Source organism: Pezoporus flaviventris, unplaced genomic scaffold, assembly GCF_033815535.1.
Source record: "Pezoporus flaviventris isolate CSIRO_AGI_PZ_B2104156 unplaced genomic scaffold, CSIRO_AGI_Pfla_v1 ptg000055l, whole genome shotgun sequence".
Lineage (NCBI taxonomy): Eukaryota > Metazoa > Chordata > Aves > Psittaciformes > Psittacidae > Pezoporus > Pezoporus flaviventris.
In genome coordinates, this window is record NW_026892603.1 from 5439389 (window position 1) to 5455421 (window position 16033).

The 16033-nt window shown below is 36.3% G+C and overlaps 1 protein-coding gene across 5 annotated transcripts in view; it reads right to left on the reverse strand.

Annotated features, from left to right (window-relative positions):
* Positions 1 to 16033, reverse strand: part of PHF14 (PHD finger protein 14) — a 162135-nt gene that overhangs the window by 24459 nt on the left and 121643 nt on the right. For 3 of the 5 annotated variants that reach the window (XM_061469264.1, XM_061469263.1, XM_061469261.1), the window contains one exon: positions 11701 to 11814. The exons of 1 other annotated variant lie outside the window; for it this stretch is intronic. In XM_061469264.1, the coding sequence (XP_061325248.1) occupies positions 11701 to 11814 (114 nt within the window). Of the gene's footprint in view, positions 1 to 9824; positions 9908 to 11700; positions 11815 to 16033 lie in introns of all 5 variants that reach the window. One more of the 5 variants, XM_061469262.1, reaches the window with a different exon arrangement.

A 16033-nucleotide genomic window follows, 5' to 3' on the forward strand; every position in this document is an offset into this window, starting at 1 on the left:
AATCTATCCCTATTAGTTTCCCAAGTTAAATGTTATTACCAAATACAATAACTTTGAGATAAAAAATTTCACCTGAAGTACTTAGCATAGGGGAAAATGTAGACTTTAGGAATAGCAATATTATTTAAAAGAACAATGTCTTCCACCTATCTTAGATAAAATAATTAAAAGTGGTTTTTTTTTAATTTTCTCTAAACATTCAGTGTTTCTACATGAGATCTTGAGACAGGGATGAACGGATGAAATGGCATAAGGAGAGATCTTGCAGGGTGTCATGCTTGTGGTGAAGAAGGAAGTTTACTCAATCTTTGTTACAGGAACAGGGGTTGGGTTTGGTTTCTTGTAAGTTTTTAATCTGCTTCCCCTTTTTGAATAATTTGGTGTCTCTGCAGACACCGAAAGCTTTCTCAAGTAACAACATGACTTCAAAATTGTGTTATTTTTACCCTGCTGCTTATCAGGCTAAAATATGAATGGTGACTTTTGGATTATCTACAGGCTCTGAATGACACTGCATCATTTTTGCTTCTATCCCCATTTCAAATACCACCCTTGAGAGTACAAAGAGGCTGTTAAAAGCAGCAACATTTTGCAGAAACAAACATCTAAAATTTTGCACAGCATGCCCCCACACAAATTATATTCTATGGGTGACTCAATTTTTAAATGCTGACTTACTGAGATCTTTTTCCCAGAGCTAACTATATAAATAAAAACTGTCAGAAAATGAGAATAAAAATAAGCATTTTAAATGCAGAAAAAAATCTCTGCTCCTTTCTTTATGCTCTCTTTCTTCATGCTGCCTACTTTTTCATATCTTGTCTGCCATTTTGGGTATTATACCTCTGATATTCAGAGCTACATTAGAACAAATACGCCCTTGTTCTGACTTCAATTTTTTTCCTTTTTTCTAAGAAAGTGTTTTCTAAAGGCCTCTCTTTATCCTCCTAAAGTATGGCTATTTACCTTCATAATATCCACCTTGTGCGACCAGTATTGGATTAACTGAGTTTACTTATAGTAAGTGCCTACACACAAAAATTATAGTGAATATTGGAAGAAAAGTGGAGTCAAGTACAGTTGAAGGTTTAGAAATCATACAGGGAACATCACTATTGTAATTCCATTGTACACATTTAAGGCAACTTACTATATTTTGGAATTTCAATTATAAATCTCTCCCAAACTAAAACCTACTACTTAATTTTACTCTGTTTTTGAGAGAGGATGCTCACATTAGAGTGCTAGGTTTGAACACAGTTCCCTATACCTTGTTGAATCCAAACCAACAGTGACAGTTTTCCAACAAGAAACGTGTGGATACACCTCTGTGCACGACTAGTCTGAGAAGATTTATTCTGGTAAACAGAATAAATTTCAGAATAAATCTCAGAATAAAATTTTACAAGGACGCAAGCACACATGTACAATTTCTCTGCATTCCAGCACCTGTGGTACTTGATAGCAAATCACAGTCTAAATTTTGTGCAACTGATCACCTGTCTGAAAATCTTACAAGCAGCAATTGATCCTAATTTATAGAATCATAGAATCATAGAATAATTAGGGTTGGAAAGGACCTTAAGATCATCTAGTTCCAACCCCCCTGCGGAGGGCAGGGACACCTTACGCTAAATCATATCACCCGAGGCCTCTTCCAACCTGGTCTTGCAGAAGAAAGAGCAGAATTTTCATGTTACAACATTAATCAGTAGCTGTTAATTTTAGTCAGTCTCCTGAACAAACCAAGCCTACTCTTGAGGGGTAAACCATGAGGAGAGCTGTGAAACAAGGAAAAAGGGCTCCTTCCGAATGGATAAATGCAGAAAAACCTTATCAAACACGTGAGTACTGGATAATGGAGAACTGAATCCCCAAAGATACCACCCCTCCTCACTGTTGAAGTCTCTCTGAATTTAACTGTATTTCCAGTAATATTTTCAGAGTTTCTAAATAAAACAAAGCCCATAACAACATCTTAGAATATGTAATTCTGGGTATTCAAGGTAATCTAGAGGTTCTGGGAGTCTAAGACAGTTGTGTAGCCACTGCCAAAATATTAAGAATTAATAGTAAGAAAACTTCACTTAAGAAGCATTTAGCAGTTCAGTAAGGAGGACTATGAAAGATTATGTGTGTTAGTCTACACCACAGTCTTCAAAAAACACATACTTGGTGTTAACATAAATTTAGTTTTCAATTACTGTTAATTATGGTGGATTAATGCATATATGACTAACGCAAAAATACACATAATTAGCAAAATGAGCTATTCTAGTAAATAACAAATTACTAATCCTACTGTGCTAAAATATTTAGGTAAATTGAACTCTTTGACATCTAAATATTCTGCTTAACAGTGAGAGAAATTTACAGAAACAATACTTTGATGGAACAGCATTGGGACACTATTGGGATTGTGCTGCAGTTCCGAGATAACCCTGAAACAACTGGGTAGGGAAAAATCTATATAACCTATGTTATTAATGACTACTGACTGACCTCTTGCTTATCTTCACTACCTTAAAGATGACATTGAAATTTTTAACTCTGCTCAAGCTTCATTATCTGAAATCTAGACTGTAATAACTTAAAAGGGTTCTGATGATATTTTTAACCCATCATATCGAAATAACCAGAAAATTTCTGACATTATATATTGCCTAGAATAAGAATCATTGCTTTGTTCACATAGGGCAATGCGAAGTCTAATATTTACACTGCATACAATGACCAGAGAATGTATTTGCTTAATTTTTCATTCAAATATTAAAGATCAGAGAGAAGATAAAAATCCCTCAGGAGAGGCAGAAAAAAGAACATTGAGACTCTGTACATGACATACTGAAGACAGGAGTTACATTTACTTTCCTCCAGGAAGGAATTTTTGTTGTGCATCACACGTGCCACACAGCAAATGACATCAGTAGCTTATATGACATTGTACCATACCACAACATGGATATCTCAAAACAGCCATAGCTGACTAGAGAGTGCACACAGGTACACTGAAGTCCGCTGACATCAGTACAGCTATCAAAATATACAGCAGGTAGGAAGTAGACTTCAACTTGTACAACTTGCTGCCATTTTCCCACCTAAAGCTTGCATAATTCTAACTTTTCGTTCCATTTCCCACTCTCCTCCTCTGGCCAAAACAAAATTCATGATTTAAAGCATGACATTTAAGCTGAAATCAAAGCTATTCTTTCTTCTTAAAATATAACAAGTTGTTTAGCCTCCATAACACTTTGAAGTGACCAAATAAAACAACATGTGAATTTCAAATTGAATTTACAAAAATTAGAACTATTTCTTTGTGGCAAGGTGTTAAAGAAAAAAAATCTTATTAAATATACATTAGCTGTAATTTGTTTTTTTTTCTGATCCTATCAATTCTAAAGGGTGTTTCAGATTTTTTTTGTCAAATAAAAAAGAACCTAGTACAGTTCAAGGAAAGATTTTTTTTCTGCTAAAAGGAATGAAATTCCAACTTAGCTTTCTCTAGAATACGAATAAAATTTTATACACAAGTGATTCTAAATGTCACTGGCTTCCCATTTTCAATGGTGCTATTTTTTCAGAGAATGTACACACAAAACAATGACCTCTTCATGTAATCTGGAAATGCCAAATAATAATACCTCAGAGAAAATACTGTTTCCACTTGAGTTAAAATACTCATTTTTACAACAGAAAGAAAATACGAAATCCTAAAATCTCTAGGGATACCATGCAGAAAATCTATATACAGAGGAAAAAAAAAGGAAAAAGTAGTAGGCAATTGTTCACACAAGCTAATTCCAAATTAAAGTCACAGTAAAATTAATGAATCTCAGAGGTTAATAAACTGCTCATTTGGCAGCGTTTATTGTGGCACATTGTTTGCATGTTTGGCCATTTTTCTCTTATTTTTTATTAATTATAGCTACTTGGAATTGATGATGTCCAGCTTACACATCAGTGCATATCCAGATTGATGAATGCGCCGCAGATGTTGGAGCCATGTGGAGGGTCTGTCCATACACAGGATTTGTGCTGTAACCCTCAGCATTTTCCTGCAGTGAACTTGCAGGCACTTCTGAGAACAGAAATGCAGCTAACGGAGGAAATTCCAGGAATGTCTCTCGTTTTGCCTCCATCACTGCATGAGAAAGAAATTCTTACTGAGAATTAGGTGTATGCACTTCTGATGGGGTACTCCTGGCTGCCCTGTGCTAGCTTTCACTCATTCTGCCTTTTCTCTCCCCCAAAGGAGAGTGTGATACCAGATGATAACACTTATCTGACTACTTTAGTGTGCTTTTCTCCATAGTCCATGTGTAGACAGTGGTGTCAATTTCTGAATTCAATTATTTGGGTACTGGGAAAAAAACCCAACCCTCAACAGTAATTTTCTAATTTTCTAGCATGCTTTTTTTATTGCCTTTAGAAATATGGCAATATAAGAATACTGGAGGGATTCTTAGCTTTTGACATTTTTAATTGCCTCTGCTTTGGTTACTATGCAATAGATATTTTTGTTACCTAAATATAATGTATCTTTGTAAAATCCTTTAAAATATTATTTCAAACCAATGAATGCCATTTTCTATTTGCATTTAATTTCCTCTCAATGGTAAGTTCATCAGAGTGTAACAATTAATTAACTTAATTAAGCTAACTTAATTATGTTCTTTCATAGGTCAATATGTAGAGCTACTCAGATTAATAGCAGAGCTTGTAAAGTTAATCTTCTTGTATAATGCAAATGATGCCAAGTCATGTATTAAATACCTTCCTGAGTAGCAGATGATACAGGACTGAATGTACTTTAAAGAAGGGCAGAGACTGTGAAAAGGTTAAATAAAGAAAAATGTCTTAGATTTGTTGAAATTCTGAACAGACCTAATTAATTTTTTTAATTAATAATGTCCTTCTAAGAACAGCCCTCATTTCATAAGGCCATTTAAGTTTGAATATACATAAATAAATTTTTACTTCAAAAGCAGAACTGTGTGACAGCATTTTCAAGCCATTTGCAACCTTTATGTTTTCTTATTAAGAAGATTACATAAAACAGTCATGTGAAGAGATTAGACTGAAAAAATGAATTCCTAACTCCAGAGCATTTCCATGTGTACTGTATTTCCCATTTTATTTTACAGAGGAATCACTTCAGTAGTCAAAGGTATTATGTTCTCTTCTGTGCTCATTATTGATTGACTTTTAACACACTTAGACTCTAAGGCTTTTTAGGCACGTGGCTTAGCACTTTTGTTACGAAATATTAATGGGAACTACAGTAATCATAATAATTACTTCTAGAAGCATAAAAAGTAAAATAAAAAGCTCTTCCAAGTGCCAAATGATCTGAATAGGTGACTCAACTCCATTGCTTCAATAAATGCTTGGAACCCATACTCTGACATGAGGAGCTGGATCATGGGCCAAATCACATTTCAGCCAAGTAACCAAATTTCAGTACTCTCTCCAATGAACCTGACTTCAGATCAGAGGTTGTCAAAATATTCTAAATGCATAGCAATTCCAGACTTGTGATCTGTTGCAACTTTCTATCACCACTCAAAGAAAACAAAGTGAAGGTGTGCAGTAAGAACTCTCTACGGTGCTCTGCATATAAGTGTAAAGGAAAATACTTCGAAAGTGTGAAAGCCATCATTGCTCACAAGTTTTAAAACCAGAATAAAGTATTAATAAATGCACTGGAGGGCTCAACCCTGTACCTGCTAGGGGATGGATTCCACCTAATGTTATCTTCTCTTTGTTAAAGTATGTCATGTAGTAGTTGTGATACTGCACAACATGAACATCCTGATCTCAGTGCAGAAGCAGGTTCAGAGCACAAATCAACCTTTGTTCCAAAATCACAGCCCTACAACTGTTGATATAATGGGGGATAATTTATATACTATACAGAATAACTGGTAAACTATCACTTATGATTTTTCACCAGAAAACAGTCTGCTAGGTCCATACAGTAAGGAAATTTCCAATTACTTTTCTAAATGGGAAAGCTCTTCAGAAGTGAAAAATTTAGTGTTCAAGAGTAAATATGCAGTTCAACTCACCCTATGTGGGTAACTGTGGGGTTTTTCCCCTCAGCAGTGTGTCAGGAAGAACAACATACTTGTAGCAACAACAGTCTGACACAATTTTTCTATTAAGTGAGTTCAAGCTAGCAGCTACACAGAACAGAGGGGAAATATTGTTATGCCTATGAACTTTAGAAAAGAATGCACAGCATTTTCACAAGCATGTGCATAAAAGCTTTCCATTTATACATATACACATGTATACTTTGATATTTTCTTCTGTTCTCTAAGAATGCAAATCATCTTTTCTGCCTCTTGACAATGCTTATTCTACATGATGATTATTTTCTCAAAAGAAAGATGTTGGTGATGGAAATCCAATTATTTAGCAGTCCTCTTATAACAGTAGATTGAGGAAATATCACAAGCATTATTACAAGCTTTGCCATAGAATTCCTTTTTATTCAATTCTCCCAGAACATGTTCCATCATACTTTGTTTCAAAAGCAAACACCTCAGTGTCATAAAGTAGCATAAGGATGTTCTGATGATGAAGTTTACACTTTGGGGTTTCAAATGAGACCTCTTTTCGTATTAACTTAAATAGTGCTTGTGGGGAAAGGTTTTATCCAGAGAACAAGGAAGGACTATAACTCAAGAAAAAAAATGTATCAGCTGCTAATTGTGTTCATAAAAATTAAGAAATGCTCCCTTTGCTCATACACAAAATAATGCAGACGGCTCCCCCAGATTTTCCAAGCAAAATGCAATGATTTAAACACTGAGTTCTATAATCCTTTTAAGCTACTGGCACCATACTTATGACTAATGGCAGATGACTTAAGTGTGGGTGTGGTGATTTAAACCCAGTCAGGCAACTTGTTCATTCACTCCCCCCCTTCTTTACCTCCCCTTACTCCCAGACGGACAGAGAGGAGAATCGAAAAGAATGCAACTCCCACGGGTTGAGATAAGAACAGTTTAGTAACTAAGGTATAACACAAATCACTACTGCTGCCACCAATAATAACAATGATAAAGGAAATAACAAGGGAAGAGAATACAACACCTCACCACCAGCCAACCGATAACTCGCCCCCCCCAGCCTGACCAAGCTCTGACCGATACCTCCTCCAACCCTGCAGTTCCAGCCCTTCCGGGTAACTCAGTTACCTCCTGGGCATGACGTGCTGTGGTATGGAATACCTCTTTGGTCAGTTTGGGTCAGGTGTCCTGTCTCTGCGTCCTCCCGGCTTTCCCTCCTCCCTGACAGAGCATGAGGCTCACAAAGTCCTTGGCCAAACCAAAACATCATTGTTATCAGCTCTGTTCCCGAGCTGAAAGTCAAAACACAGCACTGCACCAGCTACCAAGAAGGAGAAAAATGACTGCTGCTGCTGAACCCAGGACAGTGGAACACACCTTTTTCTATAAAACAAAACACTATACCTCAGCTGTGCATTACTAATGGAGAGAATTCTGGTCTCTATTTGCAGAAAACTCCAAATACCAAATGTCTAATAGTTCAGAAACAGATTAATGGGTACCCATCTTAATCTTCCTTTAGTTGAGAATCAAAGTATTTTGCACAGCTTTTATAGTTTTAATATAGCACTCAGAAAGCACCACAGATGCATAAGCTGTTCACGTTCATATGCTACCATCACATCATTCAGACTTTACGCTAAAATGCTTCGAACATAGATATATGGGGGTTTTGCAGTGAAAGCAGGGAGTTGGTTGGTTAATTCATTTTTTTTTTATCCAAGAGAGAATAGCACAGCATTTCTTCTGTATCTGGGAATGTACTGCTCTGGGAATGCAGCCATACAGGAAGAACAGCTCTGTTAGCCCCTAGGCTTACACTATTAAAACATGATTAATTGATTTGCCATGGGATTGGCAAAGGAAATTAATACATGTAACTCATGTATTTCTATTTTACTTCCAATTAAAGAAAAGGATATACCTCTTATGAGATTCAGGTTTAAGGAACTGTCAAAACTAGTCTCTCCTTACTTAGATAACCTACCACTGACACCATCACTCCCCTTGGATTAAAGCAGTGCTCAGGAGAAATGGTATCAAGATACAGCCTCCCTCCCCCCCACCCCCCGCTCGTCACGAAAAAGGAAAGCAAAACTACTTTAACAACAAACCTTCACTTTCTTCATCACTGCATATACATCTAAAAAGCTATATAATTTTTTACTAAATACACACAACTGGCAGAGACACAATGAAAATGGCCATAGAAAACCGAGTAAGGGTCATGCAATACAATTCATCACCCTTTCAATTTTATCAAATAATTACAGTGTTATTCAAACAAGAGCATTCATACATTTTAAAGATTTTAAAACCTCTGAAACTTAAGTAATCAAAACATGTCCAGAGGATTGTCTTTCAACAGTTCATGGTAAAGAACATTTGATATCAGGTATATTTTAATGCATGAACTCGGGGCATACCAACAATAGTGCAATTCTGAATTTTGAAAGGATTGTGGGAACAAAATTCCCACTTAAAGCACTACTATTCAAGGGAAACCACCAAAACATATCATTTAGTCAAGCATTCTATGAAAGCTTTGTTACTCTACAGTTTTGTAAGAAACTGCTAAGAAGGTCTAATGAAATGACACTGAAATTAGGATGTTACACATCTGTCCCCTTTCAAATGCATGGATTTTTTTTTCTTTCATTTCCACTTTTCAATTCCAATTCTTAAAAAAGACAATAAATGTATACAACACAGGAAACTTCCTTATTTTAGTATGGATACTAATTAAAATCATTCAACCCTTCAAACCTACAGAACTTAAATTTTAATGGGGTTTGCACAGCTTTTGAAAACACAAAATAATGTATCTTTCTAACTTTAAACAGAGTTTGGTTATTCTATAACCCAAAGTGTTTCTACGTCTGAAATATGCCATTGAATATAGGCACTTTCCTGAATCCTGCACAGGTACAATTTCACAGGTATCTAAATCTAAACACCCAACATGCTAATTATTTCTGCAGTGGCTTCTGTCATATGCCACATAGCTGGACACTCTCCCTAGGTTACACAGAGCTAAAGCTGATTTTAGAGTATGAAAAGAGGCTGGGAAGAAAGGAGGCAGAGAAGCAGATGCCACCCTGCCCTACTGTTGAGTAGAACTCAAATTTCCACTGTTGTTTCTACTCAGAAGAACAACTGGACAAGCAAACCAAAGCCTCATTTGAGTGATTAAATGACATCCTACACAATTAAAACTGACGGCACAAGTGTTGGATTCAGACTGGCCTATCTAAAAAGAAAACAAACTGCAAGCAGGCAAAAATATGCCTTATACAAAGTAATGTGGCAATGAGTCTTTACTTTCTCCTACTAGAAGCTGTTTCTCCTCAAATTTGCAAGTCTGAGTCGCTTTCTGAATATCACTTTCCACATTCTTCTCAGGTTTTCTCCATGTTCCAGAAATCCCTATCTGTAAGCCATTTTGCTTTCTTTAAACTTTTCTCGTATTTCTGCTTTCCATGGCTGCATTTGAGCTTTTCCTTAATATCTGCCTTCTCACAAGTACTGATGGGTTAAATTCAGATGAGACATAAACTATTATACAAATAACACATCAGTCAGCAGCTGTAGTTGATACTAAAAGAATATAAGAATATAAGAAAGAATATAAGAATATATTCCAAGGGATCTCAACTAAAATGAGAAATAAAAAAGGCATTAGTTGAAGTAAAGCTCTGTTTTTTAGGGGTGATTCACAAATGTTTGTTTACAGTGCTGACTTACCCATGCATAACTTAGATGGGTTGTTTCATGGTGGGTTCTGAATTTGGAAATTCAGGATAGTGCTGCTCCCCTCTCAAGGTTCCCTGCAAATCCAACCACAACACTCTTTCTGACTCACCTTTCTCTGTCTTTTTATAAACTGCAGTAAATATGATTTGAGAAAGTCTCATTCCCTTATAAAACACATATAATACTTTATGACCACACATTCAGTAAAACAGCTTCAACATAAACTGAGATATTTAGAAAAATTTGAAGGGTGCATTTTCATCTTTCAATTCTCTAAAGTCGACTCTCCCCCCCCCCCCCCCCAGTTTAGCTGGTTTTATTCCACAAAGACAAAAACTGTACACCCATCTTCCTCTCATCCTTTTACTAACTAACCATGTTTTATCCCTCCTTCTCCAGCACTTTTCCTCGATTTTATATATTTTTTTAATATAATCTGTGCTCTCTCTTTTTGTTTCTCCAGTGGAGTGAGATAAACTGGCAAAGCTGAGACTTCAGAGGCAGAACCCGTGCCACTCCACAAACTAGAAGTCCCTTTGCTACTTAAGAGTATATACAAAAGCATTACTAAAAGCTTGTATTAGTCTATCCTCAGGACTCCTTAGATGTGATAACCTGACTTTCTATCTAATTAGAATATGTGGTGATACTCCAAAATAAGTGAAGTACCTATCTGGAATAATCCAGAAGACACTCTTAAGAATTCTCTTGGCCCTGTACTGCGGAATCCTCTCTTCTTCAGACAAAGTGACAAGACTATCAGAGGAAAGGAGAAATTCAAGAAGGTCTATGATAATTATCTAAAAGCTGCACTGAAGAACTAATAAATGGCACTGCATTTCCTATGGCTAGTATTTCATACTCTCCTTTATTAGGAAGATTATAGTCAAAAGAAATCTGAGAAAAAAACCAAGAAAGACTAGCCTTTATATTATCTGGTACTCAAATATCTTTGATGATGCTGACAATAATAATGAAAATAATTAAAATAACAATAATAATGATTATAATAATGATGATGATGAGCCTGTTTGAGGAAGCCAAGATTAATAATGTTAAGGCTACTCCAAATGAAGGGCTTTCTTCTCACTGGAAGAGTTAATTTAAGGATAATAGTGGTTCTCTGAAAGGACAATTGCCACCATAAAATGCAGTTGTGAGCCTGAATTCTACAGACAACCTCTCCTTCAGCTATGGTGCGCTGTGACAAGTACACATTGGAGGGACAGAACCCCAAGTCATTGCCTACATTATGGAACTACCTTATAAGCCAGCACTTTTTTGTATAAGAAGGAGAAGTATAGACTTATGTTTGTACTACACCACTAGCATCTAGTATAATTTTTTGGAAAACAAGGGCACAAAAGATGGCACAAGATTAGGTAGGGTCTTTCCTTTGCACAAACCATTTAACCCATCACTTAGCTGGGTTATTAGTTTAAACCTAGTGAAGGGTGACAAAAGCTTTACAATCTACCTATATACCTATGTACAGATTCTACTTTTGGCTCTTCAGTGTCACAGAGTTTAATTTGACAGAATCTAATGGGACAGTAACAGTAACAGGATGTTACTTATCATGGTGTGAAAGACCATGATAAGTAGAAGAAATATTTTCCCAATCACTGATAATAAGAAATAATATTAAAAAGATAGCAGAGGGAATATAGTTGGCTTAGAGGTTCCATTAATCAAGGTCTTGAGATTTACATGGGTCTTGCATGTTGTTGGTATGGGAGAATAAAATTGAGCTTTAGCTTTGAAAAGTCTCTGCTATGAGTAAAACAACACTAGGCATGAAAAACAGAGGCAAACGTGTATCCCCCAACAGTTAACCCTGGAAAAGAATAGACAGAGAATGTCCTACCTCTTCTGGATGTTTCTGTGCCACTGATACCAGCTCTTCAGAGCTACTTCTTGAGGTAGAGGGTACCACATTACCTGGGGCCTCTGAGACCACCTCATTTGACGGTTCGGAGTCCTGAGGGCAACAGAGACAAATAGACCCCTCAGCAGCATGTTGACGTGGCACTTTTGAGAGGAACTGTGCTCTAAGCCCAGGCAGGGAAATTAAAAATACTTGAGGCCTTAAACTCTACTCTTTTTACCCTGGGCAAAACCTACTTCTCCTACCCCAGAGGCAAAACATCTGTCATATATTTTCTCTTAAAATGGTAGCACTTTCTTCACAAGAGCATTTTAAGACTTATTAAATAGCCATACAGTATTTCAGGATTGCAAAGTTCCTAATAAGGATGCTTGTTTTGCCCATACCTACCCCTGCTCTTGAAATGCAGGGAAGGGAGTATTACATTTCATCCCCCTATTCAAGATAGAGGTTTCTGCAAAACAGCTGGGACCATGCTAGAATAATTCCCCCTCCCCCCCCCCCGAATGTATTTTACCAATCACTGCAAACCAATATAGCACACAACCTGGTAAGGTTAGAAAAGTTAGTAGAGTTGTCTGTCTATTAGTAACTTTACCACTACAGTAAAATAAATAAAATAAAAATTCTTAAGTAGTTTACATTCTATTTTCCAAATTACCTTGATTTTGCAATGCAACATGACAAGATCAGTAGAAACACAACCCGCTTTAATACCTTCACTGCTTCACACAGTGGTTTTGATAACTGCAGAACATAGATTGTGATATTTTACTACAGAGAAGAAAAATCCATTAATCAGTACTATTTCTACTGTGCCTTCTGTAATGCTCATTACAGAAGATATTTTAGATGTCATCGCTTAGCAAGCAGAATATGTGCTTTTGATATATCACTTTTTCTCTACAGCCATTAATTGCAATGAAATCAAGATTATATTTTGGAAACTGCAAGCTGAAAAGCTCATTATTAAGTTTTTCAACATAACAACCTCTAAAAAGTAAATTAAAATTTCATAATAATATTCAGCATTTGTGGTTTAGCCCAACGAAACTTTCTGACTGTTGGAAGGGAAAAATGAATGCTGTTTCAACAACTGTTACTGAATCACAAGGAGATTCACAGGTAAAAGCAGATACTGTAAAAGAATTAATACATGGAAGGGGTTGCTGGAGGTTCGAAAGTTGGGCCTGGTAGGGGAGTATCTCTATTTTCTACACCTTTTCAGAGGAATCCCTTTAAAATAGTTTTAGAGATTAAAGATCTCAAATAATGCTTTTTATGTCTCCCATTGCACCACCTCTCTGTGACTTAAAAAAAGGATATTCTGGCCCATTCTGTTGGCTTACCAACTTAAGTTTAAGGTTTGGTATGAGTAAGACACTTTAGGAAAACTCAGCTTTCAGTGAAGGCTAAAGAAAACCACCAATTAAATGTTAACAATGAAATCAAACTGCCATTGCACATAACTCTTTTATGGGCATAAGCACTGGATCTGTGGAACAGAAGGAAAAATAAGATACCTTGGTAGAGCTATAATCCCAAATAATTCCATGACAACGATATTAAAACACTAGTTTAATTAATTTTCAGCTTTGACACCTCCTGCAGATAATACCAACACCACATCTAAATGCACTGAACTAGGAGGAGGAACAGCTCTAGCATTCTGATTACAGAAGTCTGCAATTCCTCTACTGACTGTATGAAACCCCATGCTCTGTATGCCATAAAAATAAACCTTGCATTGTGTTAATCCTGAAAGCTCACTGTTTTTCCTAGCAGATCTGGACTTGAAGACACAAACATCCTCTCTCTCAAAGGCTGCCTCATTTTGGTTTTCAGTAAACTATGACGATGAAACTATCTCTTCTTGTTGACCCAATTAGCCATGAACTGGCTCTGAGTACTGAACAGTATGGTTTTGTTTTCTCCTCGAGAACTGGGAAGTTAAATCACCATCATGCAATTTATCAGCTCAGTATGTTTCCAGCAGCTCTTCTGCACTACTTACAAATCCAAAAGTAACAACCACATCTGCTGGAAGAAAATGATGTACTTGTCTGAATCCTTTGGTTCAGTGATTTCTCTCCCTGAATTCTGCCTGTCTTTTGTGCAGACAAATTTTTATTATGTTGCTATTACCTGTGGGCAGATAATGGCAGTAACCATTTATTGTTACTTATGTTTTTTTAAAGTAATAAACTTCTTTTTTAAAAATTATCTGACCAACTGTAATTTGGTAAACACGTATTTCTGTTACAGCCCTTGTGCCTCAACAGGATGACAGATTCTTTTCCACCATCATGTCTCAAATATTTCCTTCTGAGCAGCTTGACCATCCTTCCCAATAGGTCTCTTAAGAAACAGCTGGCTAATGCAATACTTCAATTTTTAGGAAGATGGATGAAAATCACATTTTATTATTCAGAAATCACAGAAAACATCCCTCTTTCCAATTACGCTGGTTTTACTACCTCTTTCCACACTGCTGTCACTTCTAAGGAAAATTGCTTCGAGCCTGAACATAGGTAAGAAAGACAATCTATGTTGACCTGAACTAATTTGGCAATATATGAACTAACGCTTTCAGAAATAACCATATTCAGTAAGAGGAATGAGATCCTTTAATGTAAGGTACAAAGATAAAAATGCTTCAATGTGCAAGTGAGAACCTTCAGAAAGCTTCTTCTCTGTGTTATGAGTACATGGCCAAGTAAGCAACAGTTCTGGTTACAACTCCTGGTAACGTTACTTGTACTCAGGCAAATAAAACATGAAAATGTGTTAGCATCACTTCTCTTCATAAAAGAAAGGCAAAAAATCTGTATCACTGACATAAACCAGTGCCTTTTCTGAAGAGGTGTTAAATGGAAAAAAGTTCTTAAAATAACCCTGAAATTAGCTTATTGTCCTTCCTATTATTATCACAACATACTGTACTGACTTTGCAAAAAGTCATTCCTTTCTTCTTTTCAAGGCCTTGCATGATGAAAACCATGCCAATGTCTTATGGCTCTGTAAGTCTCAACTGCAGCAGTGATGGACACGACTGCTCATGGACAGGTAATCAATACAGTAAGTAATTTGGTACACATCTTTTCTGATGCTTCAGCCCTTCTCATTTTATTAAAATATTGTTGTATTTTCTGATCTACATAGGAAAGCTCACATCAGCATTTTGAAGTCTGATAGATCAACATATAGCTCTTTAATGGATCACAATATTTAATTACATAAATTAATAAATTAGGGGGAAAACCACTACTATGTGGTACTTTCAGTTTCCTGAAAATACAGAAATTCTGTATGGAAGTTTAAGTGCATTATAAACAAATAAATTCAGAATGCGCAGTAATTATGTTTGCCTGCAAAATGCAGATTGTGATCAAAGCTCCACAGAACATGATTTTTCTTGGACTTGGGAAACTTTGAAGAGGAAACATGAAATGCGTAAACATTCTACTGTGTTTATGCAAGAAGACAGCCCTGTTTTGAATTATATCCCTTTTCCTATGACCCAAATGCTCATGCAGTTTAAGATACCACAACAGCATTGGCTTGAATCAACCACAGTTCTGCAAAAAGTATTTTAAGTCAATGTCGACACAAACACATAACAAATCGGGTATTCTAGTCCTGGGATGGAACTTGCTTGCTCGCCTCGGCAGCAGACACAAAGATGCACATGGTTAAATTCTGAGTCTTGGACTGTCAAGATTTTATTTTAGTTTTTAATTTAGTCAGCAAAGATCAAAGGAGACAATGACTGGTAGGAGGTGAGGAATCAGACGTGCATCGAACTGTAGCACCTCTCTGAAAGCATTCAGTTCTTTTCTCCCCTCCCTCCCATTTGGTGTATTTGCTATTTGCATCCACTGCAACAGAAGCAAACATGTGCCTTTTAGCTTTGTCCCTTTTGTGAGCAGAAGCATCACTGATACAGTATGCTGATAAATCAATAGTGCATACAGATGTGATTTGTGAGCTACATAAAAGTGATAGAATTCAGAGAAAAACACATTTCATGCTATGCTGATATTGTGGCTTAATTTGAAGATTTCACTATTTTTACTTCTGGTTTCTTAAAAACCAAATAAATTTAGTATCAAGACACATATACACATATGCATTGCATAAGTAAATATTACACAGAATTTTATATACAGACATGTATATTCATAAGGAATGTTCAAAGTGAACATTATGGTAAGGAAATACAGTAATTTTTTACCAATCCATGTTACCATCAGCACAGATGTCCCACACAAAACAGAAACATACAACACAGCTGCTGATTTTGAAGAAAATG